Source organism: Manacus vitellinus, unplaced genomic scaffold (assembly GCF_001715985.3).
Source record: "Manacus vitellinus isolate BGI_N305 unplaced genomic scaffold, ASM171598v3 scaffold_107_pilon, whole genome shotgun sequence".
Classification (NCBI taxonomy): Eukaryota; Metazoa; Chordata; class Aves; order Passeriformes; family Pipridae; genus Manacus; species Manacus vitellinus.
The window spans coordinates 54,352-79,360 of NW_021938834.1; the positions used below are offsets into that span (position 1 = coordinate 54,352).

The 25,009-nt window shown below is 51.1% G+C and overlaps 1 protein-coding gene across 1 annotated transcript; it reads right to left on the minus strand.

Annotated features, from left to right (window-relative positions):
- Positions 1 to 6,598: 6,598 nt before the first annotated feature.
- LOC103767051 (tyrosine-protein kinase ZAP-70) lies at positions 6,599 to 20,853 on the minus strand. Its single transcript, XM_008934142.2, has 13 exons — positions 20,772 to 20,853; positions 18,980 to 19,436; positions 16,085 to 16,245; positions 15,039 to 15,177; positions 13,613 to 13,691; positions 12,898 to 12,938; positions 11,490 to 11,538; positions 10,811 to 10,991; positions 9,714 to 9,920; positions 9,314 to 9,506; positions 8,143 to 8,283; positions 7,193 to 7,305; positions 6,599 to 6,743 (listed from the first exon to the last, which is right to left on the minus strand). Exons 2-13 carry the CDS (start codon positions 19,379 to 19,381, stop codon positions 6,620 to 6,622), a joined length of 1,830 nt encoding a protein of 609 aa, XP_008932390.1. The 5' UTR covers positions 19,382 to 19,436; positions 20,772 to 20,853; the 3' UTR covers positions 6,599 to 6,619.
- Between the last annotated feature and the right edge of the window lie 4,156 nt (positions 20,854 to 25,009).

Here is a 25,009-nt window from a genome sequence, read left to right on the forward strand (position 1 = left end):
CTTCCTGTGTCTGTTTTTAACCCATTTTTGGTCCATCAGACACTTTTTCCACCCTTTTTTCTCCTCGTATTGTTAAAACACAAATGCACAGAACAAACCACTTTCCCCTTTTCCACTGATTGTAGGAGATGTTTTATCTTTTATTAATCACTGCAACCTTTTTTTTTCCACATCAGTACTTTCACTTTGCTTTCTTAAAGTGTTTGAATATTTAATGGTTAAGTTTTCCATTACAGTAGCTGGAGCAAGACAGTACTTTTTGTGATTCCCTTTTCCATTGCCACGAAGATCTCGAGTTCCTTCCTGAAGGAATGACTTGCATAGGTTCTTAATAGCAAATAAAACTATTATTTCCCATAAGAAAATAAAAAGTAGAACATACTGTGTTAAGACTGCAGATTTAATGAGTATTTATTTTACATGAGTAGGACATTGCTGTGCAACAATGAGGCAAATTCCCAAAGGATTAGGTGAACTGTGTATTTCTGGAAGCACAGCTCTGGGGAGCAAAAATGCAGAGGGATAAATAAGAGGCAGAGATGGACATTCACACAGAATCATGGAATTATTAAGGTTGGAAAAGACCTCTAGGATTATCAATGCAGCACCTCCACCATGTTCACTATTAAACTGTGTCCCCAGGTGCCACATCCACATGTTTTTTGGACACTTCCAGGGATGGTGACTCCACCGCTGCCCTGGGTAGCCCATGCCAGTTCTTGAAAACCTTTCCTATGAAGAAATTTCCCTCATATCCAACCCAAACCTCCCCTGGCCCAACTTGAGGCTGTTTCCTCTTGTCCTGTCACTCATTACCTGGGAGAAGAGACCAAAGCCCACCTCACATATTTCTTCACACTTAGATAGGATTCTCTATTTATTTCAGGTCCAGGGCTCTTGATTGTTTGTCATTCCAGCCTAATTCCCTGGATTCTGTCCAGGATGACACAGCACAGGGATGCTGCAGGTCTGGGGAAGGAGCTGCTTCACCACATCCCTGTTTCCATCCTGCCAAAGGATGTGGCAACTGCTCCCCCTCTACCATGGCCCTTCTCTACACCCACGTGCTGCTCATTTACCCTGGGAGTCAATCACTTGGGTTGGATGGAAATCTTCCAACAGAAGATTTTTCCACCTGAAAATGCTGATTAGACAGAATTGAAGTGTTCCATGGAAAGGGTTTGATTCTGTCAAAGCTTTCAGTGGAAACAAAGCCAGGCTTCCTGCCAGCCCACCCATCTGCCTGAATATTCCTGGACTTCCTGGCTCTGTGGGTACAAGAATTCCCAGCTGGTGGATGAGCCCAGTGCTCCAGCCAGGCCACCAAAGAAAAGCAGTTCCTTTACAGTAATTAAAACAGTAATGAATTCACGGATTAATTTCATAATAACACATATTTATGGAAGGAGTTGGTTATTTGACCTGTCAACAGCCAGTGATTTCTCTGCTCCACATGAGGATGTGTCAGCCTGTCCCAGAGTTACAGTGGAAGCCCAGGATGGAGGTCACAGGTAGGGAGGGCCTATGAGTGGACAAGATCGGAAGGATCACAGGATCCCAGAATCATTTGGGTTGGAAAAAACCTCCAAGACCATCAAGTCCAACCTGTGCCTGATCCCCACCTTGTCCCCCAGCCCAGAGCACTGAGTGCCAGTTCCAGTCGTTCCTTGAACACCTCCAGGAATGGGGTCTCCAAACCTCCCTGGGCAGCTCCTTTCAAGGTCTAATCCGCCTTTCTATGAAGAATTTTTTCCTAATGTCCAATCTAAACCTCTCCAAGTGCAGCTTAACACTATATCCTCTCATCCTGGATGGAACATAAGGGGGGAATCTCAGATCAAGAGCCAAATTCCTGGGTACTCACGAACCCTCCAGGCTACATTTCTGTGGCCCCCAAACCTGCCCACAGTGCCTTGGAGAGGCAGTGGGGACACCACCCCCCCTGCCCAGAGTTGCCTGTGCAGATGGAGCAGAGCAGCACCTCACACTGACCAAACCTCGTCACTGAGGGCCACAGAAACCAGCTCAGAGAATCAGCTGAGGAAACCACCCATCACTGTCTGTGCTGGCAGCCAGGGACAAAATCAGCCTCTCCTGGTGAGCCGGTGTGTGTCTGCTGCTCTCTGCACCTCCCGGCTCTGTGCAGGGCCTGGCTCGGTGCCCTGGCTCCAGTGGGGCAGGCAGGAGTGTCCCAGTGCTGTCCTCCCCCCACAGGGCTGCTCCTGCCCCTGGGTGGGATCGCTGCGAGCTGGAAGAGGTGAGTGAGGATGAATTTCATACCACTCTCCAACAGTATCATGGAATATCTCAAGTTGGAAGGGACCCATAAGGATCATCAAGTCCAGAACCAACACCTCTCTTATTTTCCAAGGTTTCCATTGCTGACCAAAGGAAAAAAACACCCGTGAAGAATATTTACAGTTTCACCTGCCAGCACAGAGATTTCTGACAGGCAAAACCAAGGTAACATTTGAAAACTAGAGACAAAAGGAGAAAAGGCCTTTTGGCTCAGTCCAAGTGTCACCTGCTCCCTTGGATTGCCTGGTGGCAAACGAAGTGATTTCCTCCTGCTGTGAAACGGGACTTTCTTTTCCTCAGAACTTGGATATTTGTTGATAACTAAACCAGCCCCATTACATGCACTCCTCATGTCAGTGAAGAGCATCTAATTTGGCATCTTGGTTTACATCTTCCAGTGCCTTGAACATCCTTTTTTCCTCTTGTGTGGGGGGTTGATGGTAGAAGCTTCTGCAATAAGATTTGGCTAATTAGAATCCCAGAATGATTTGGGTTGGAAGGGAACTTAATAATAATCCAGTCCCACCTCCTGCCATGGGCAGGGACACCTTCCACTAGCCCAGATTGTTCCAAGCCTGTCCAACCTGGCCTTGGACACTTCCAGGGATGGGGCAGCCACAGTTGCTCTGGGCAACCTGTGCCAGGGCCTCCCCACCCTCCTAGGGAAGAGTTTCTTCCCGATAGCCAATCTATATTCCCCCTCTTTCAGTTTAAACCCATTTCCCCTTGTCCTATCACTAAAATTCCTGATGAATAGTCCTTCTGGGTTCTTGTAGCCCCTTCTGATAATTGAAGGGGCTCTGAGGTCTCCACACAACCTTCTCTTCTGCAGGATGAACAGCCTCAACTCTCTCAACCTGTCTCCATAGGGGAGGTGCTCCAGTCTTCTGTTCAACTTCGTGGCCTCCTCTGGACTTGCTCCAACAGTTCTATGTCCTTCTTATGTTGTTGGCACCAGACCTGTACACAGTATTCCAGGTGGGGTCTCAGGAGAGCAGAGGGGGCCACTGTTGAGTATTTGGATGCCTGTGATGGCTCTGGGTGTATTTTGGCTTCTCTGAACCATGAAGGTCTTTGAACATAAAAAGGAGTCATCACCTAGAGAAGAATAATGAAAATAAAGGTAGATGGGAGCTTTTCTTCCAGGCCCCTGTGCAACAAATCCTTCCCTTCCCTTGCCTCTCTTTCTGATGTGTTTAGAAACAAGCTGATGTGTTTAGAAACAAGTTCCCTGTCATGGAGGGAGGGAAGGGGACAGTGTAGGGTCAGTGATTGACCTGAGTTTCATGGAGATATCTGTGATTTTGAGGTGTATTTCTGACAGCATTCTGTGCTTTAATGGTTGCCAGATATTTAAGTGCTAGGCAGGCTTGTGGGAGAAGACAACCCTGAGGAACATGAACATCAGGAGCAGCACTTCTTGGGGGGAGAGGGGAAAGTAGCCATCACTGGCTTTGAAAATACACTTCTACACTGGCTCAGCAAATTACTTAGGGGTCTGGTACAATGTTCAGTGAGCCCAGAGCTGTGTGAGTCACATCTGGGCTGCTGAACAAAACTGAAGTTCCTGATACCTGGGAGAGATAGAAGGGTGGGTTTGTCCTTGTGTGACTTGCAACTGATAATGAGGCGTGTCCTGGTGATAAGATGGGTGTCCTGGTGATAAGATAGGTTGGAATGAGATAGATCAGCATGGGGGTATGATGGAGTGTTCCATGGTGTTGATCAGACATGGTTAGTCACCAACACTTTGTCACATCTCACTTTATCACTGCGGATGCTCAGTGAGAAGATGAAGTTCATCCTTTCCCTTGCAAGATGTAGAGTGAGAGAGCCAGGAGAGTTTGAAAGGTTCAGGTAAAACGGAGGGAGATGGATGAGTGGAGAGAAGGAGGTAAGGAGAAATCAGCAAGAGAAGAGAGGATTTGGGGAAGTTTTGGGGAGAGCAGCATGAGCCACAGAGCACTGAGCTCTGAGCCTGTGCCAGCTGCAGCTTCTGCCTTTATCTCAGCAGGGCTGCAGCACTTACTCTGACACCCAGAGACTCTGGGATCAGCCAGGAGGTCCAGGAGAGTGTTTTACTATTTGGACACACCAGAAGGGAGCAAGGAGAGAGGACCTGGAGATGTGTCTTACTGAGGGGGCCGAGCCCCTGCTGTGATGGCACACTGGGGATGCCCGGGGCACTCCCCTCAGTCCCTGCACATCCCCAAAGCAGGAATCACAAAGACTCTTGAGCCACAGAGCCCTGTGACTTCAGGACCTGGTTGTCTCCCTCCTTTTTTTCCCCCTCCAGCAACTCCTGACATTTTGTGATATTCTTGGAACAGCCAGAGCAACATCCACAGCCCAGACTGGAGGATAAACCCCTGCCCTTAGTCTTCTGGCATAACCTCAAGGGATTTATGTCCTGTCTGTCAGGGTGTGGATACACACACTCGCTTCAGATTGTCTCCAGCTAAACCAGAGGCTCCTCTGGGAATATGACTTTTCTGGTACTTTCCTTCAGCAGTGATCTCATTAAAATGAGAGATCATTTCAAACCAGAAGATGGACTTGTTTTGAAAGCAAGATCTAAGCAAAACCCTTTGGCAGTGGTTTTCAAGTAGAAAACACACTGAACCTTCTCTTTTCCAGCTTTCTCTGGGAGGAAAATATGACATAGAGAATAATTTTTTTCCTGTCTCTGCCACCGACTGGACAAACAGCAACAAGGCAGTTTCTCCTCTGATACCTGTTTTCCTCTCTGCTGGCAGGGATAATATGTCCATAATTCAACACACAGGACAAGCTCGTGGGATTGAGAGAGAAAATGCTTTGGCACATAAATAGTTGGTGCCACCGGAGGCTTCAGTCTAAGCAAGGAGAGGGCAACACTTGGTTTTCATCAAACCTGAGTTCTCTGAACAGGCTGTACCAGAGGTTAATTCAAGCCCCACACCTGATGCTCCCCAGGAACTTTGTCTTCAGACCAAATCCGCCTCCCATCAGTGCTTTAGATGGGGGCTGTGCCCTTGGACTGCAGCTGTTTGCTTTGCCTCAGGACAAGGTGCTCTGTGTGAGCTGCTGTGTGGCTTCTCAGGCACCAGGAGATGGTGAGAGATAAGCTTCTGTAGTCACTGTACCTCGGGGCTCAGATCTTCTGCTTCCTCTGTTTCCCCAGCCTTCACAACCCCCCTGGGCTCTGCAGCAGGGCAGGCCACAGTCCCCCCACCACGGGTCAACCAGGGGAGTTCCACAGGGGACTCAGCTGAGCTGCAACAAAACTGCAAGGAAAGACTCCATCCCTGCAGCAAAACCAGCCCAAGGGTCACCTGGTTGGTCAAGGAGACCATCAGGGAGTGAAATCCTGGCCTAGTAGAAGGAAGTTACAAGTATTTAGTTGTCAGGTTGAAGCAGTTCAATAATCTGAGCTGTAGGTGTGTTAAAAAAAATTTAGAATAGTTTATTTAGAGGATGACCAGGCTTGAAGAACAAGATGCTCATTTCATCAGCACAGAGGGGCCAGGTGGGATCCAGGAGGTGAGGAATGGGCCCTGGAATTTAGATCTTTAGGAGCCATGACCACCTTGGAGGGTGTGTGAAGCCCTGCTCTGTGCTGAACAGGGCTGGCAGTGCCCAGGGGGATAAGAAGAGCCTGGCAGGGGCAGGAGGACAAGCCAGTGGGTCTCACTGCTCCTCCCCAGCCCAGCTGCTTCTCACCCTAAGCCAAGGGGGAAGGGGACTCAGTGGCTCCCTGTCCTGTGTCACACCCCACTCAAAGCTCACCAGAAATGCCACCTTGGTGGTTTCCTGTGAAAGAATTGTATGTGAAGGTGTCTGGAAAGATCCAGATCTGCTGGAGCTAACACAGTTCATCCTTGGTGAAACTGGTGAGCACAAAGCTCTGAGGTCACAGAATCACTGAATCAGAGAATTGTTAGGGTTGGAGGGGAGCTCTGGAGATCATCCAGCCCAACCTCCTTGCCAAGGCAGGGTCACCTGGAGCAGGTGACACAGGGACGTGTCCAGGTGGGTTTTGAAGGTCTCCATAGAGGGAAGGTCCTGGGATAGCTTTGGAATTGGGCAGGAAGAAGCTCTAATACTGTCTGTACCATCCTGTGCCAGGTCAGGCTGGAGGTGATCATGGCCTGCTGCTGACAGGAGGCACATGATCCCAGCTGAGTGTCCCCTGTGCTGGGACAGCATCGGCTCCCAGGTGCTTCGGTCTGGAACTGCTTGAGAAACAAAACCAGCATTTGAGAGATTAAAGCAAAACTTCACAAGGAGCCTTTCCAGGTCCAGTGCAGGTGGGGGTGTGTTGAGGAGCAGAGAAGGAAGTTCAGGAAAGAGCTGCTTTGGACTTGTCCTCTGTCTGTGGCCCATTTTCTGTCTTGGCAGCAATACTGTAGTAGTAGGAGCGGATTGTGTTTTCCACTTCTACAAATCCTGGACGTTCTTCCCACCTGAGAGGGCAGAGAGGAACAAGAAAGGTCAACAGAAGGGACAAGAGCAGACTGATGCAATGAGAAGATACCAAACACAGAGAACCTGGGGATGAGCAGCATCCCAGTTGTACCAGGGCTTAGGAGGACAGCTCAGACTGTTCTAGGATGGAGAGGGTCAAAGACACAGAGCTTGGACAACTCCCAGGATTGGCACAGGCAAATGGAGGAGGATGGTAATAAAAGGTTCATCATGGAGCGGGGAGTGACACCAAGGCAGGAGAGACCAGTTGCTTTGTGTTGTTACCATTCAACATGCTCCAGTTTGGCCTGGCAAAATGTGTCCCTGCTCATGGCAGGGCTTGGAACAAGATGATCTTTAAGGTCCCTTCCAAACCAAACCATTTTGGGATTCTGTGCTTCTGATGGACCTGCCACCCAGCAAAGAGCTGAGCTGGTGAGATCCTCACCTGTAGGTCCAGCACTGCTGCATGAGGGCGAACATCTCTGCGGGGCAGTCGCTGGGACAGTCCAGGCGCTTGCCCTGCTCAATGAAGCTGTTCACCTCCGGGCCCTTCATTTTCTAGGACAGGATGGAGTAGGAAATGCATTAATGTTCTTGGAGTTGCCACAGGGTTAGAGGAGACAGGTCAGAGCTGGGCTTGGGGCAAAGCTTTGGACCCATGGGCCACAACTGCGTCACCGTTTCCAACCCCAGCACTCACAAACGGTGTCTCAGGCTGTGGCCCATCTTGCAGAGCCCAACTTGTCCACCCCACAGACCCCATCACATCCATCCAGCCAACTCCATCCCACCCATCCTGCAGACCCCATCCTGCCCAGACTCCAGACCTCATGCTGCAGACCCATCCCACCCAGCCCAGAGACCCCATCCCCCCATCCTGCACACTCCATCCCACTCACCCTCCAGACCCCATCCTGCCCAGACTCCAGACTTTATCCTGCTGATCCCATCCCACCCACCATGCAGACCCCACCCCAGGCATGGCAGTGGTTGAAAAGTGACTTTTCAGCTCTGCAAGTGAGAAGGACCAAATATCTCCTTTGACTCAAACCCAAATGTTTAGTTTGTTTTCTGTTTCTTCTCCCTTCAATGAACACAGAGCTGCAGGATCCAACCTCATTGTGCCTTCCATGAAGTGTAAGTGGACCTGAGTCCTTTCCCCTGTGTCCAACAGTGGGAACACCAACTCAAGGAAATAGGAATTGTAGTTTCTGTGTGTGTCAGTTGTGACTGTGTCATCCACCTGTGATGGACCCAGCTCTGCCTCACTTTGGAGGGTTCCATCCTCACCTTGAAGAGTTTCTGCCTCATTTTGTGGAGTTTCTGCCTCATCTTGTGGAGTTTCTGCTCCACCTTGTAGGGTTTCTGTCTCACCTTGTAGGGTTCCATCCTCACCTTGTAGGGTTTCTGCCCGTAGCTGAAGGCCTCCCACATGGTCACACCGTAGCTCCACACGTCGCTCTTGCTGGAGAACTTGTGGTAGTTGATGCACTCGGGGGCGTACCACTTGAGGGGCCACTTCCCTGCTGTCCTGGCCTGGAGCAAAGCAAAGGGGAGCATTCCCACCCTGAGACACAGAGCTGGGAGCTGGGCCTGAATCCTGCTTTGCTAAATGTGTCCAGAGCAATCCAACAGTGCTGAAAAAATCCCCTAAATCCTGAGTTCCAAACCCCAGTCCTGGAGGCTGGAGCTTGTTGTGCAGGACACAGAGTGCAGGATGCTGACCTTCCTGCCACCCTGCTCCTGCACCCCAACCCCAGGGCTGTTTAATCACAGAATCATGGAATGCTTTGGGTGGGAAGGACCTTAAAGCCCATCCAGTGCCACCCCCTGCCACGGGCAGGGACACCTTCCACTAGCCCAGGTGGCTCCAAATCCCATCCAACCCGACCTTGGACACTTCCAGGGATGGGGCAGCCACAACTGCTCTGGAAATTCCATCCCAGCCCCTCATCACCCTCACAGCCAAGAATTCCTTCCCAATATCCCATCTCACCCTGCCCTCTGGCACTGGGAAGCTATTCCTCTTGTTCTGTCCCTCCAGGCCCTTGTCCAAAGTCCCTCTCCAGCTCTCCTGGAGCCCCTTTAGGCAGTGGAAGGAGCTCTAAGGTCTCCTTGTATCCTTCTCCTCTCCAGCTGAACACCCCCAGCTCTCCCAGCCTGGCTCCAGCCCTGGGATAACTTGGTGGCCTTGTCTGGACTCATTCCAACAGGTATTTCTTTCTTGTGCTGGGGGCCCCAGAGCTGGACCCAGGATTCCAGGTGGGGTCTCTGGTTTGCACTGCTGGGAAGAGCAGCCCTGGCTCACTTTTCGTCCCCTTCTCTTCCCTGCTCTTTGCTCTGGCTCCTCTCATCCCACTGCACCACGTCCCCCTTGCTGCCTCTGCAGCCATTTGAATGCCCTCCTTGGGACCCAGAGCTTTGCAAACCCCCTTTTAGTGTCCCAGCAGTGAGACCAGCCAGAGTGTGACGTGTGACGTTGTTGTGCAGCTCCTGAGGAGTTCAAAGCTTCTGTCTCTGGGGGTCTCAGCCCCCAGCCAGGAGGGCTCCTGCTCCTCACACTCACCTTGTAGTAACTGTCATCAGCACCAAGAGCCTTGGAGAGCCCAAAGTCACTGATCTTGGCATAGTGCTGGTTCACCAGCAGGACGTTTCTGGCTGCCAGGTCCCTGTGGACAAAGTTCTTCTCCTCCAAGTACTTCATCCCCATGGACACTTGGTGCATCAGCTCCACGATATTGCTGATTGCAATCTCATCTCTGGGGAAGATGAAGGGACAATTCACTAATAAAGGACCTGCCATGGTCCCCTCTGAATTTTCCAGCTTCAAGGGAGAATGAAAAGGGCTGTCCTCTGCTCAGTCCCTCTTATCCCACACGAAGAGACATTGCAGCTTCTCTGCACCTCCAAAGCTCAGCTCACCCAGCAGCAGAAAATCAGCCAGAGACATTTAATTCAATACTCACTTCTTGGAGGCCAAGAACCTGTTGAGGGGCCCTCCAGAAGCCATCTCCATCACCAGCATCAGGGACTCTGCCTCGCAGACCCCGATCATGCGGACAATGTAGGGGTTGTCCAGCTGGTGCATGATCTGAGCTTCCTTCATCATCTCATCCTTCACTGTTTTCTCGTTGTTGCTCTTCAGCACCTTTATGGCCACATCAATCTGCTTCCTGCAAGAGGAACACGTGTGGGATGAGCTGAGCAGCAGCTGGATTCAGGTATTGCAGCCAGGAATGCAAAACACTTCTCGAGTGATGCTGTTGGACCTCTCAACAGACTGTTTTGGCAGAGCCCTGCACCATCCTGGTATCCCAAGCCAAAGAGGAAAGGATCACCTCACCCTTCTAAGGGTAGGCCAGGAGTTTCCATCTGTAGATCTGAGGGCACATCATCTCACACACCAAGATCTGTGTCATTGCTGCCACTCTTCAAGGAGGAAACTGAGGCACAAAGTAGGTGAGGACCATCTGTGTGGGTTCATAGACAAGAGCAAGAGAGCCAAAGATGGCACATCTCCTCAGTCTCACTCCTTTGCCCTCACATGGACCTGACCTCAGGAACATGGACCTGCTCCTCTGAACCCATGAAGTACCTTCAGGGTATTGGAATGAGATGATCTTTAAGGTCCCTCCCAACCCAAACCATTCTGGGATTCTTCAGAAGTGGTAGTGGTGTGCCCAGGAGTGTGTGGGGCAGGTTCACCCTCAGGGGAGTGAGGCTGTCACTGAAAACCCATGAAAAGTCATAGAATCATAGTATTGTGCCATAATATCATTGAATCATTAGGGTTGGGAAAGACCTCTAAGATCATCAATGAATCCCACCATCACCCACTAAACCACAGCACGAAGTGCCACATCCACTTGGTTTTTGACCACTTCCAGTGGTGCCGACTCCACCAGAGCCACCACCACTGACCTTCCAGACTATCTCTTATACCTCCACCCCATTATCATTTTGAGGTCCATCCAGCTAGAAACAGGATAACTGGGGACACCCCTGAGCCCAGCTCGGATCTCTCTCCTCCAGCTCCCTCCTCACCCCTCCGGGTAACACTCACTTCCTCATTTTGTAGACTCCTTTCTTGACACAGCCAAAGTTTCCTGCCCCCAGCTCCACTTCATCAATCATCAGGTGGTCCCTCTTGAGGAACAGTTTCTTGTCCTTCAGTTCCTCAGGGTCACTGTAGGGGCTCTCGTAGACACTGGTGTCCATGGGCAGCAGACGGGACTTCCCGGCACCTTCTCAGGGGACACAGTTGTTTAGAACCACCTGCCCTTCCCCATCCCTCTCTCCCTCACTGACTGGGAGGCCAATTCTCCTTCAAGCTCCAGCATTTATCCTCTCTCATGGACATTTCCCTTCCGTACACAACCCATGGCCTGTCCAGGTTCCAGCTGCTGAAGGAGCCAGGATGGGGAGAGGTGGCTGAGCATTCCCATTCCACATATCAGACTCTGCAGGGCTTGGGCATGGGCAGGACATCACCCCACTGAAATACAGCTGAATCCACGGATTATGTAGGAGGCAGGATGGAAGATGGGGATAGGACAGGGCTCGATGTACTGGGTAAAACAGGGAATGGGATAAGGCTGGATTTACTGGGAGCTCAAAACCCTGAAATGACTGGGATGCTCTTGGGTGCCTTTGTAAGAAAGGAGTCTACAGGCAACCCCTGTGGCTCCTGTGCTATCCCCAGGTCCTGTCCCCTGCCAGGACAGGCTCTCAGAGGTGCTCACCTACAGGCTCCGGTGTGTATCCGTCCGCATTGAGGGGCCCCAGGTTTCTCTGGAAAAGAAATGGGGATAAAGTAGATGAAGGAGCACAGTGAAACTGCCTCAGTTAGAAGTGGAAAGGGAAGGGACAGGGAGCCTCTGCACCCCAACAGAGCCCAGATGGTGATGCCCTTAAAAGGTCCTGAGGGGGTCTTTTAGAGAGAGATGGGAGGGGTATCAAGCCAACATTCCTCTTCCAGTCCCTGCTGGCAGATCTCAAATCAGGGATCAGGCCTTGGGGGATCCAGAGCCACGCCCCCTGAACACAGCACCCTCCTCATGTACAGCAGAGAGTGGCAAAGATGTGGGACATTCATCCAGCACAAGCACTGCTTGGAGTCACCAGGACATGGCAGTTTTGGGCACCAGAGTATAAGATCTGAAGCCATCAGAGAGTGTCCAAAGGAGGGCAGTGAAGATGGGGAAGGGCCTTGAAGGGCAGACCAAGGGCACTTGGTGTGTTCAGTTGGACAAGAGGAGACTGAGGGGAGACCTCACTGCAGTTCCAGCTTCCTGGGCAGGGGCAGAGAAGGGGCAGGGACTGAGCTCTGCTCTGGGGGGACCAGGGACAGCACCCAGGGAAGGGCTGGAGCTGTGCCAGGGGGGTTGGGATGGATCTCAGGGAAAGGTTCTTCCCCCACAGGGTGCTGGGGCACTGCCCAGGCTCCCCAGGGCAGTGGGCACGGCCCCAAGGCTGCCAGAGCTCCAGGAGCGTTTGGACAACGCTCTGAGGGACAGGGTGGGATTGTTGGGGTGTCCTGGGCAGGGCCAGGAGTTGGACTGATGATCCCTGGGGGTCCCTTCCCACTCAGCATATTCTGTGATCCTGCGACATGGGAGCCCAGCACGGATTGTGAAAGCTCCTGAGACAATGGGGGAGTGCTCAGTTCTCACTCAGCTCCACTGGGCTCTGGGAAGGGCTCCCAGCCCCCAGACTCCCTGGTTTCAACACAGCTCAGCTCTGGGAGCTGTGACTGAGCCCAGACATGTCCCGAGGCCAAGGGAGCACAAAGACCTGGCCAAGGGCCAGTGGGCTGAGTGTTCCCAGAATCCAACCACGTCCTCCTCCTCCTCCTCGCTCCTGCCTGGCAAGGAGGGCAGGGGCAGGGCCCCCCCCGCCAAGGGTGTTGCAAGGAGCTCAGTATGAATGGAAACCATTTTCAGCTCCAACAGTAGCTGTGCCCAGTGATTCCTCATCCCCATCCGAGCTGGAAAAGGGACAATGTCACAGATGGCCTAGTATAGTCCATTGGAGTTACCAAGTTTTAGGGAAAAGCAGAGTTTGGAGAACAGAGTTTGATCAGCAAAGCTTGAAATGCAACAGCATTAAACTGCTGAGGAACCAATAAAAGAGACCCCCCCAAAAACTTACGCTCACAGAGGGGTGGGTTGGTGGAGCCGGTGCTGCAGATGCTGCAAATCAGGAGAGAGAAATTAGGAATTTGCCTAAGCCTTAGCAGGATCAGAGCAGCCCTTGAAGGGTTGTGTCTGATCACATCCCCTCCACTCCCAAAGGACAGTTTTCGCAGCTTTAGACAAAAAAAAAAAAGGTGTGGAAATGTGCCTGGATATGGGTGTTATTCCCAAATCAGTGGGAATAATCAGTCTCCATCAGTCCCAGAGCAGAGACTGGCTGAGGAGAGCGAGGGTCCCATGGGCAGGCTCTGAAGGGACATTTGTGACACTTGGACCAGCACAAAGTGACCCATGGTTTGGATCGTTCAGCTCCAGGCACCCACCAGGACCCAGCCTTGCAGGACATGTTTCCTGCTGCCTGAAAAGCAGGTGATTTTCAGAAGCCTTTTGGCTCACCAGGAGTCCCCTGATCCATTTGAGGCGCTGGTTCTCCCCATCTGCTCCTGCCTTTGGGCGTCCTTAGGCCAGGCCAGGAGAGTGGCCACTTTGAGCAGACAACATGACATGAGACTTGCCCAGTTTGCCAAAGGAGCAGAGACTTCACTGCTCCCTGCCCAGCAAGGGCTCAGCAAGGTTGGACACAGCAAGGGAAATGCGGGTTGGCACCGCTCAAACTGGCACCACTTGGTAGAAACACAGGCCAGGGGTGGCACTGGGAGACATCAGCTCACCTGGCAGGTTGGGGTTGGGACAGGTTTCCTTCAGGTAGAAAATCAGCCCATCTGGTTTGAGTTTTAGGTACTCCACCAGCTGCAGAAGGAATCGGAGGAAAAAGAGATTATTGTGAGGAAAACATCACCTCTTTTTTTGTTGAAGACAACTTTTGTGGCTTATGGCAATGGTTCCTCTCAGATTTATGCAGGCAAGGACTAGAATGTTTCTCTCCTCTGTCTAAAAGGAGATCTGCTCACTCAGGGATGTCCTACAGTAAGTGCTTGTATATTTGGATATCTGCCAGAGCTGGGAAGAACTTTGGAAGTTAGATAAGGACCAAAAAAAGACAAAAGGAAATCTCCAGTATGAGATTTTCAGTGTAACATTATTGTCCCAGCCAGAAAAGTTTTTTAAGTCCTTTTGTGTCTGATAAAGCCTGAGAGAAACATTTTGCTTTCCTAGAGGAACTCCAGGGTTAGCTCTGAGGATCCCAGGCAGCTTTTCCCTGCAGCACTACTGGTCCAAGCACAGTGGGGATTTGACTCTGGCTGGAGAGAACCAGCCCAGCCCTGGCCATTGGACCACAGGGACACAAGGCTTTCTCTTCTCCTCCTGTCTGGTTCAGATTTCAGCTGCAATTGGGAGCCTGACATGGTTCTGTTGCCATAAAAATGCCCCCAGGCCTTTGTTTTCAATCAAACTCAGTGAAAACAGTCCTGGGAATTTGGAAAATTCAGCAAAACAGAGTTACTGTCCCCCCAGGCAGCCCTACCCAGGGGGAAGCTCTGGGATCTGCTCCCTGGAGCAGGTCTGAGGTGGGTGCCAGGGGACACAGTTGGGCTCTAGGGGGGACATGGACTCCCCAGCAGTGCCAAGAGTTGCTGGACCATGTGTCCCATTCCCTAAAAACCCACCCCACCTTCATAAGGATTGCTGGGTCATCGCAGCCATGTCCCCTTCCCACTCTCAGGGGTGACAGGATGTGTCTCCTGCCACTGGGATCTTCAGCCACATAAAGATTTCAGCAGCTGGCTCCAGATTTCTGCACTCCCCTACTCTCTGCACCAAAACCAGTCCCTCGGAACATGGTGTGGCAACCTGTAGCCAATGGTTTTGCCAATCTTGGAGAAGTCCGGGGAACACACAGGAGGGACTACATGGGATGAGCAATTTCAGGGTTTTCTGGAAGGGAAAACAACCCATACCACCACCCATGGATGCTCTTAAAGCCTTTAAAGGTCCATATGGCCTTTCCTGTCCCTCAAGGCAGCTACAGTTGGTCAGAGCCTGCTGCTGATCACACCAAGGCTGTGGTTTTGATCCATGGATGGGCCATTCACTTCAGAGTTGATGATCCTCGTGGGTCCCTTCCAACTCAGAATAACAAGTGAAAAATGCCTGTACTTTCTTAGACATCAGTTTTCAGCACCCCCAGCACTTTACCTGCCAGAGTGTGTCAAACTTGGTGCCCTCAGGGATGGAGTATTTGCCAGACTTGTCCTGGTCCACCCTGTAGTGATACACAGTCTTGCCATAGACGAGGGACAGGGCATAGGTGCCGTTTTCCTTCCTTTCTCTCAGCCTGGAAGGAAGGAGAACTATTAAAAGTAGCTCTAGAATTTGCCCTGCAAGTTGTCATGGTTGCCAGGGGTGGGTGGGCACGTGGAAAGGTGTCCCTGAATCCACTGTTGGAATTGCCACCTTCCCGACACCCCTCTGAAGATGCCGAGGGGGATCCTTCAACTTCTGGTTTTTGCCTCTCATGGAATCTAAGAATGGTTTGGGTTGAAAGGGATCTTAAAGCTCATCCACTTCCGCCCCTCTGCCATGGGCAGGGACACCTTCCACCAGCCCAGGTTGTTCCAACCTGGCCTTGGACACTTCCAGGGATGGGGCAGCCACAGCTGCTCTGGGCAACCTGTGCCAGGGCCTCCCCAACCTCACAGGGAAGGGTTCCTTCCCAATATCCAATCTAAATTTCCTCTCTTTCAGATTAAACCCATTCCCCCTTGTCCCATCACTAAAGTTCCTAATGAACTGTTCTCCAGCTAATTCTTCCTTTCCCTGACTCATTCAGGAGACAATTCAATTAAGAGCTGTCTCACCTTGGCAGAGATGCAAAGCAAATGCTTTCTCCTGTGTTTTATGGGCCATACATTGCCAAACTGTCAGTGTTAAATGCCTTCATCAACTGAACCCTGTATTTCATATCATCCAGTGCAGTGGAAAGCACATTTCATAGAGATATTTCAACATGAGAAATAAATAAAGCTCAAGATTGGCTCTTCATGGAGTCCAGACACTGTCTAGGCAATAACAGATTTAGGGTCTTAACCCCTGTCTTTGAAATATCTGTAACCAGCCTGACCATAATCAGCTAAACCTCCTCTCAGAACTGTCATGTGAAAGCAATAATTACAGGATGGTGGAGGTGGGGAAAGGGTGAAAAGCACAAGGATGGCAGCATCTGCCAGGGTTTGGATACTCACAGGAATTTCCCGTCAGGTTGTGCCCCCGAGTAGAGCCTCCGCTCAGCCTCGTCCCGGGTGATGCTGCCGTGGTACCAGGCCATCCTCTCATGGGCTGTGGTGGCAACCAGCTTCTCCACCTGTGGAGCCTGGCTTATGATGGCCTGTTCCAGTGCATCCCCCTGGAAAAGAGTGGGAAAGGAGACCTCCTGCCGTTCTGCTGCACCTTTGCAAGGCTTCAGCACAGCTGATTTTGCACCAGTTGGGGCAGATGACACAGGAAACTTGGAGGGTTTCCTAATTAAAGGGACTGCGACCCAACAATGGGTCACAGCAGAACTCTGTTCTGCTGCAGAGCAGAATTCCTTTCTTCTCTCAATTGACCTCATCCCTTGAATCCAGCTGAAGTCCATTGACTGACTGGTGAGGAAAGAGAAAATCATCACATTAATGTGGTGGAACTTGATGCCAGGATTGTGGAGTGTCTTTCAGCCTTGCATTCCTTGGGAGGGGGTCCTGGTAGGTGGAAAGTTGGGTGTGAGTCAGCAGAGTGTCCTGGCAGCCCAAAGGGCAACCGTGTCCTGGGGGGCATCAGGCCCAGCATCGCCGGCCGGGCCAGGGAGGGGATTGTCCAACCCTGCTCTGACCTGGGGCGGCCTCACCTCGAGTCCTGGGGGCTGTTTGGGGCCACAGTGTCAGAAACATCTAATCAATGTCAGAAGGATGTTGGAGAGTGTCCAGAAGAAGCACACGGGGATGGGGAAGGGTCTGAGGAGCAGCTGAGGGCACTCGGCTGGTTCAGCTGGAGCAGAGGAGACTGAGGGGAGACTCCTCGGGGGCTGCAGCTCCTGCCGAGGGGAGGCGGAGGGGCAGGGACTGAGCTCTGCTCTGGGACCAGGGACAGGACCCAGGGAAGGGCTGGAGCTGTGCCAGGGGGTTGGGATGGATCTCAGGGAAAGGTTCTTCCCCCACAGGGTGCTGGGGCACTGCCCAGGCTCCCCAGGGCAGTGGGCATGGCCTTGTGGGTCCCTTCGAACTCAGGAGAGTCCAGAATTCCATGATTTTCTTTAAAGCAGAACGTCTCTGGTGCTCCTGCCTTCTTGGCTGCTCACCAGCTCCAGACACCAGAACTGCAAGAGCAGTGCAGTCTGGAAATCAAGTGAGGGACCCTCAATTCATTTCCCTGGGCTCACACCTGCTCTAAACTCTTATTTTTCGTTGCCAGGAGGTGGCGATGTCCTTTGTGTTATCTGTCAGTGGTCACAGATCTGGTTCGTGGAGAAACCCCATAGAACACCTGCTTCTGGTATAGAATTCTGGCATGAAATAACTCATTCTGGTCCAGAATACCTCATTCTGCTATAGAAACCCTATAGAATACCTCATTCTGTCAAATACCTTTGCTCTAAAATAGGCCAAATTTAGAGAGCCTTTGTAGAAAGACTCCGTAAGGACAATTCCTGAGCTGTATGTCTGCCAGGACTTGAATTAAAATATGGAATCACAGGATCAATTAGGTTGGAAAAGACCTCCAAGATCAACAATTCCAACCTGTGACCGATCCCAGCCTTGTGAACTGGCTCAGAGCACTGAGTGCCACGTCCAGTCATTCCTTGGACATCTCCAGGAATGGTGATTCCACCACCTTCCCGGGCAGCCCCTTCCAATGAAACAACAAAATCACACTTGGAGGAGTCTGAGTAGCCACTGTCAAGGTGACAGGAGGTAGAAGGAAATTAATTACAGGGCTGCCAGTGTGACCACTTAGAGAGTTTTGCTTTATTTATATATTATATATATTCTAGTCTGTAATAAAATACAGGAACCTGTCTGTAGTTATTTAGATACTACTGTTGTAGTATCTAAATTTAAATGAGAGACCTGATCCAGTACCAACTACATCAGGCTCATAGGTAAAAGCTCCATTGGCAAAAAAACCCCTCTACGTAGGAAAAACCTTCAAATAGGCAAAGACTCCACTCCAAAGAGAGAGGAAGACCTGGGCAAAAGTCTAAGTCTGGTTTCATTCCATTTTTAGCACAACATTTGGAGGCATCTCATGTGAAGAGCACTGATCTAAGGCAGGGAGCATCCCATGGGCTGCAGAGGAGAGAAGGACACATGGGGAAAAGCTGGCAAAGGGAAGTCTAGGTGTTCCAAAGGGGAGTCACAGAATCACAGAGTCGGAAGGGACCCACAAGGACCATCGAGTCCAACTCTTAGCCCTGCACAGGACCATCCCAAGAGTCACACCCTGTGCCCCAGAGGATCATCCAAATGCTCCTTGAGCTCTGGCAGGCTCCGTCAGAGCTCAAGAAGGCTTGGGAAGATGTTTAGACTTGTTTCTGAAGAAGGAACTGTGAAAGAGAGGAATTAAGCCTGTTCTTAGTGCCATCAGCCTCCAAGAAGGACCTTGTTCTAGAGGGGGCAAGAACGAGGGGATGATGCAAGAGCAAGAGGGGGATGACAGTGGCTGTGAAGTAAGATAACACACAGGTACCCTCGAAATGCCAGGCAGTGGAAGGATTGTAGGAAAATTTATTTCCAGAGTCAAGAACACTGGACTTCCAAGGAAATTATCTTAATGGTGCTCTGAACACTGGGCCTGAGAAAAGCCTCACTCCTGTTCTTCTTTATCATCACTGGCCCCCTGGCCCTCCCCACCCCAGAGGCCCTTAGCATGTCTGTGAGTTCTTATCTCTTTCCTCATACCAGAGAAAGTTTCTCTGGAATGCAGGAGGAGAAAACACCTAACATTTTCTCTGGGAAAGATGCTTCTTCTGGGCAGGAAAGCAAAGAACTCCGATCTCCTCGCCATAAATCTTGCGGCAGGGTGGCGGCGACAGAGGGGTCAGGGCACAAGCAGCAGGGTGTGAGCACCCCTTGCACATTCCCACTCCTGGAAAAGGCCAGTACCTCCAGTTTCCACGTCTGCCGGACGTACTCCCGCACCATGTTGTCCCTCATGCTGTCGAACACCCCGGGCTGGGGCTCCACCCCGCTGGGCCGGTTGCAGGGTTTGCGGAGGGGGCAGCACAGCCCGTCGGCGTCCTTGGAGTAGAACTCGCAGAGCTCCTCGGGCCCGCAGTGGGCCTTGCCCCCCAGGATGGCGTAGGTGCCGTTCAGCTGGCGCTCGATGGGGTAGTGGTAGAACTGCAGGTCGAACACCACGGACAGCACGTACCCGCCCAGGCTGCGCAGGCACTGCCGCAGCAGGAACAGCCCGTCCGACATCCCCGCCAGCTTCAGGTGCTCCTCGGCCTCTGACCTGGCGATGCTACCATAGTAGAAGGGCAGGTGAGCGGCGGCATCCGGCATCTCCGGGACTTTCCTGGGACTCCTCCGAGTGGTTCACGCACTGCTGGTGCTCAGTCTGGAAGAGAAAATTCATGGAATCACAGAATCACAGGATCAACCAGGTTGGGAAACACCTCTGAGATCATGGAGTCCAACCCATGACCCAACACCACCTCATCACCCAGACCATGGCACTGATGCCATGTCCAGTCTGTCCTTAAACACCTCCAGGGATGGTGAGTCCACCCCCTCCCTGGGCAGCCCCTTCCAGTGGCTGATCCCTCTCTCTGAGAAGAATTTCTTCCTGATGTCCAACCTAAACCTCCCCTGGCACAGCTAAAGGCTGTGCCCTCTTGTCCTACGGCTGGCTGCCCAGGAGAGGAGACCAACCCCCCCGGTTCCCCCTTCTGTCAGAGGGTTTTAGAGAGTGAGGAGGTCTCCCCTGAGCCTCTTCCTCTCCAGGCTGAGCCCCCCCAGCTCCCTCAGCCTCTCCTCACAGAACTTGTGCTCCAGACCCTTCACCAGCCTCGTTGCCCTGAATGTTCTTCACTGACACATAATTTTGCAAAAATGGTTAGTTGGAATTAAGACTCCTCTGTCTTGAGGTTCTTCAGCCCTCAGCTGACTCTCTGAGTCATTTCAAACCTCTTGTGGAGAGGAACATCAGAGATAAATGTTAGAGTACAATGTTAAAAAAACCCAAGCAAACAAAAAAACAAACAAACAAAAAACCACAACCTCACACTCAGGACTTTGACCAATGCTCTATGAAAAAACTAAAATCCTTTATTGCCTTTGCTTTTTCTGCCTGTTCTAGCACTGCAGGCAAGAACTGTTAGTTCAGGTGCTTTCACTGCACTTACTTCCTGAGAAGGTCAGCACCTCTTCCTAAATACGCACTCTATCCATATCCCCATCCACAGCATCCCACAGGATTCCTCCACCCTGCCCTAAATAGAGCTACAAAGTATAAGTAAAACCCATCTGAGCTTGATTTAAAGATTCCAAGCAATAAAGAATGCACCAAATCCTGCAGTGAATCACTCCAAATGGTTAATTATCTTAACTATTAAAAAAGTGCTTCTCACATCCATCCCGAAGTTTTCAGCCTTGACTTCCTACCATTTTCTCTCCAGCCCTCTTTTCACAATAAAAGGAAATTCTTTCACCTCTCTGAGTAAATTAGTTTTGTCATGGAGGTCTCTGAGGCCAGAATCTTAAATGCAGTAAGATTACAACATGAGATGTCTAAGAAGCATTTAGATACACGGTTGCACCAAACACAGCACAAGGAGATAGAGATAAGCTCAAGTGCTTCTGGGCAGACATCAACCATCAGTCGATGGGAACAAGAAGAAACTTTCCTCTAATTGTCCTTTGAACAATCTGTGTTTTCTTTTCCCCACAATACCTGACTCTGGTGGTCTCTGAATTTGGCTGATACTCTGATCCCGCTGGCAAGGGGCACATTGTTGACCGAGTTGCTGCAGAGGCCCTTCTTCTGTATCTACACAAGTCCTGTATCTCTATCTTGAATCATCCAGAATCCCACCCAGAGGGTGTTGACAGAAGCCAGTGTGCTGTGATTCATGGACACATCATCAGATCCGAAGGGTCTCATTTGTTCCCTGCGCAGACGATGACCCCAAGAAAGGTCAGAGTGGTTGTCCCCATCCCACAAACACGTCACTCGTGTTCAGAGTAAAACAGACACTGGGAGAGTAAAGAGGACACTGTGTTTTTGGGCAATTTGCCTTGGTTCTTCCCAATTTGACCCTTATTTCTGAACACTGTGGGAGAAGTCCCTACCCAATGGGTTGAGCCCATTGCTGTGGCCTCTGCTCTCAGGCAGTGGCTGGAGCTGTGTCTGGGCTGGTGGTCAGCCCTGCTGGGGCTCCCCCAGGCTCCTTCATCCCTCTCAGCACAACAGTGGCAGTGCTGCCTCCTGCCAGCCTCTGGGATCACTAGAGCTGGGAAGGGGTTGGCTGGATTTGTGCTCTGGATGGGCAGGAATGGGATAAGGGTGAGGAGGAAACTGCTGAGGAGGAACCAACCCTGCTCTGCAAAGACCCTCATGGAGCTGGATTTATGGCAACCAGACCATTCTGTACCTATTTGTTTGTTGTCTCCATCAAGCCCCGAAATGGCCCTGATGAGAACAGGAAGGGAGAACAGGAGGCGTTTCAGCCAAGGCAGGAAACCACAACAGGAAGCCTCAGTGGTGTTCACAGCTTGGGTGAGGGACCAGTGAAACCCTGTCAGGCACAGCACAACTGTGGAGCCCCTTCCACCAAATCCATCCAACGGAGCAGAGTGGGGTCTTGGCAGAGCTGCCGGTCTGGGACACAAAGGAAAACACCCCATGGCTCAAACCCAGACTGGAGTCGGTGCTTGGGACCAAAGCAAACGTCCTAATCCTGTGATGCCTCCAGGTATCAAAGCAGCCCAGGCACTGGTTCCCAGACCTGGTTCCCAAACCTGGTTCCCTCAGATGACCAGGTCTTCCCAACCTCATCCTGTTCCCAGGACTGAAGGACATGAGACTGAGGATTGCAGCTCTTGGGTTTAACTGCAGTGAGCTCATGAGTCACGTTCAGGAGGAAGAGGAAGTGCTGAGTGAGCAGTGGGAGATCAATGGCCTTCTTCGTGTGCTGCTACTTTCCACTGCCCACCTGGGACAAACATCAGGGAGGTACAAGGATGCTGCACCTAAACATGCTGATTCCCTCTCCTGGAAAGTCCAGGAGCAGAACATCACAGCAAACAAATTGTTCAGACAGGTGCAAATGAGGTGGCGGAAGCCATTGGTGACATCTGAGCTCTCACAAAATTTCCAGCTGCCTACACAGAGTGTTCTGTTATAAACAGGCTGGTTTTCCTCTCCAAACACAGAGCTGTGAGTGAAGGAACCCTCATGGAGTGATCCCAGGCCTTGGTTCAGGCTGTGCCACCCATCTCATCCAAGCCTTGCTGTCACAGGTGAACCCTGGTAGGAAATGACTCCTACTAGAAAAAACTTTTAAGTCCCCAGACATGAGGGAAAGTCACCTGCTGAAGTCACAGAGCAAACTTGAACAGGATAATTTATAGCCCCTCTTATTTTTAAAAGGTTTGTCCAACCATCCTGGCTCTTCCCATTGCTCACACACCAGCCCAGGGTCTTCTGGGCATAACTCAGCTCCTCTTCCAAACTACAGCTCTGGTCACGGAACCACAGAACCACAGAATATGCTGAGTTGGAAGAGACCAACAAGGATCATCGAGTCCAACTCCTGGCCCTGTGTAGGCCCATCCCCAAGAGTCACACCCTGTGTTCAAGAGTAACATCCAAATGCTCCTTGAGCTCTGTCCTTGGCACTACGTCTGGGTGGACCTGAGCAACCCTGAACAACTCCAACAGACTTCCACAAACCTCACACAACCTCCTTTTCCCAAAGCAGACAAAAGTTAGAACCAATTTCATGGACTGATTTGGTGAATGTAACAAATGCCCAGAAGAAGCTGTGCAAGGGACCCTCCCCCATCATTAATTTGAAGTGACAGGACCTGATTTTTCCAGTACCTGCCTAGTCTCTGGCCCTGGGTGTTCCTGTTGGGTTTGGGTGCTCCCCTCAGGCTAGACAGAGCCCTCGGGGCTGTCACCCAGGGCCCCTGTGGTGATGGCCACGTTTGCAAGTTGGTGTCATGACATGGAGATGTCCTGAAAAAAAAGAACCCCCATGTGAAACACAGTGGGATCTGTGCCCACGGCACCCAGGAGATGTCAGGCAATCATGTCCATATATAGCTGGGTACTTATTTCACTCATCAGACAGGAACCAACAGGAACTGGTTTAATTTTGTAACTTCTCAGAACAGCAGAAGCACTTTGTGTGAATACAGAGCCAGTTCCCAGGAGCACTGGTGAAACTGGAGGCAGCACTGGCAAACTTCAGCATCCTGTTAGGACCATATTTTCTGTCCCAGTGTCCTGGCAGCAATAATCCCATATAACACAAACAACCCCATATACCCCAAAACATTCCATATACCACAAATAACCCCATATACCACAAATAAATCCCATATAACATAAATAACCCCATATATCACAAATAATCCCATATAACACACATAAATTCCATATACCACAAACAATCCCATATACTACAAATAATTCCATATAACACAAATAACCCCATATACCACAAAAATCACATATAGCACAAATAATTCCTTATACCACAAATACCCCCATATACCAAAAATAATTCTATATAACACAAATAATCCCTTATACCACAAATAATCCTTTAGATCACAGCCCTGGCTGGCTGAGCTGTCCCTTTAAGGTGGTTGGGTCACTCTGGGGGAGAGGAGGGACCTGCCCAGGGGAGATCAGGGGCTGGAGAGTGGGAACCAGCACAGAGAGGTTAGGGGATGCTTTGGAGGTGGTGCTGGGAGCTGCTGACGAGGTTTGTGGGGGCAGTGTGGGGCAGGGGGTTTTTAACCACCCCCTACATGAGGTTTGACTGGGGAAGGGGAGCAGGGGCAGCTGGAAGTGCCTGGTAAATTTGGCATTGCTGAGAGGTGAGGTCAGCCTGGGGTGGGTGGTGGGGTCTTTCGGCTCCTCTGAGGTCTCTTCTGCTGCTCCTTAGGGTTGGGAGTGTCCTGTGGCACGGGGGGTGTTCCATGGGCAGCCCAGTTTAGCTGCTTGACCTGCAGCAGGTGAGTCAGCTGGGTGGGTGTGGAGGGAGCATCACTCTGCCCCGAGCTCCTCTGGCCTGGGGAGCCTCCTTGTCCATGTGAACTGGCCTCTTTGACCACCCCATGGGAAGGGAAGATGCTTCTCGTGGTGCCACCTGTGCTCCCTCAAAGAATAAACGTGTGTTGTCACGGTGCTGCTCCAGCCCCTTCCGACAGCGCTGCAGGAGAGCCCTGAACACAGGTCTGTACCCAGGGTTATCCCAACCCTCCTGTTCCCTGAGCTCTCCAGGAGCCCTGAAGCCCCCACAGAGGGGTGGCTGGATGGAGGAGCAGGGCTGAGCCTTCTCTGTGGCACAGAGAAGGGATGGGGAGGATTTAGGGCTGGGAGCTGGGGTGAGGAGCAAAGGGGTGGCAGAGACAGAGTGATCTCAAGCAGCAGACGCTTCCCTCTGGACTTGCATGTGCAGGGACCTTCTGGCTGTCCCCCATCCCTTCCCTGGATTCCATTCAGTTATTCTTGATTTGATCTGAGAACTGGATTTATGGCTGAAGATAAGAAGGGCTGAAAAATGCCTCCAGCTGCCTTTCCAAGTCATTCATCCCAAGAGGAGCTGGCACTGTGCAGGAGGATGAAATGAAGAGCTGATTCCTGGAGCTCAGGCACATGTTTTGATTTGGGTTTTTTTTGTTTGTTTTTGGTTTTTTTTAAATCTTACATAACAGAAAGCTTTAAAATAACTTCGATTCAACATGAAATGCTTCTTAGTTCAAAGACAAACCTGACAAACTTAACTTTGGATTGACCTGGCTGCAGGTTCCTGATTAATGTTTAATTTTTATTTATGCACTCCATGGCAGCTCTTCCCAAGATTTCCTCCTGAGCACTCCCATTCCTGGCCAGAGCTGCTTTTCTGACCTCCCAGCTCATTGAAACCTCAGCTACTCACCCATTTGTCAGCAACT

What these genes read in the sequence shown, in the direction of transcription:
- LOC103767051 (XM_008934142.2), bottom strand. Translation starts at nt 19,381, where the DNA reads ATGCCGGATGCCGCCGCTCACCTGCCCTTCTACTATGGTAGCATCGCC. An exon ending in GGAGTCTACAAAATGAGGAA is followed by an intron (nt 9,921 to 10,810) that starts GTGAGTGTTACC and finishes TTCCTCTTGCAG; the next exon opens with GAAGCAGATTGATGTGGCCA. An exon ending in CTGATGACAGTTACTACAAG is followed by an intron (nt 8,284 to 9,313) that starts GTGAGTGTGAGG and finishes GCTTTGCTCCAG; the next exon opens with GCCAGGACAGCAGGGAAGTG.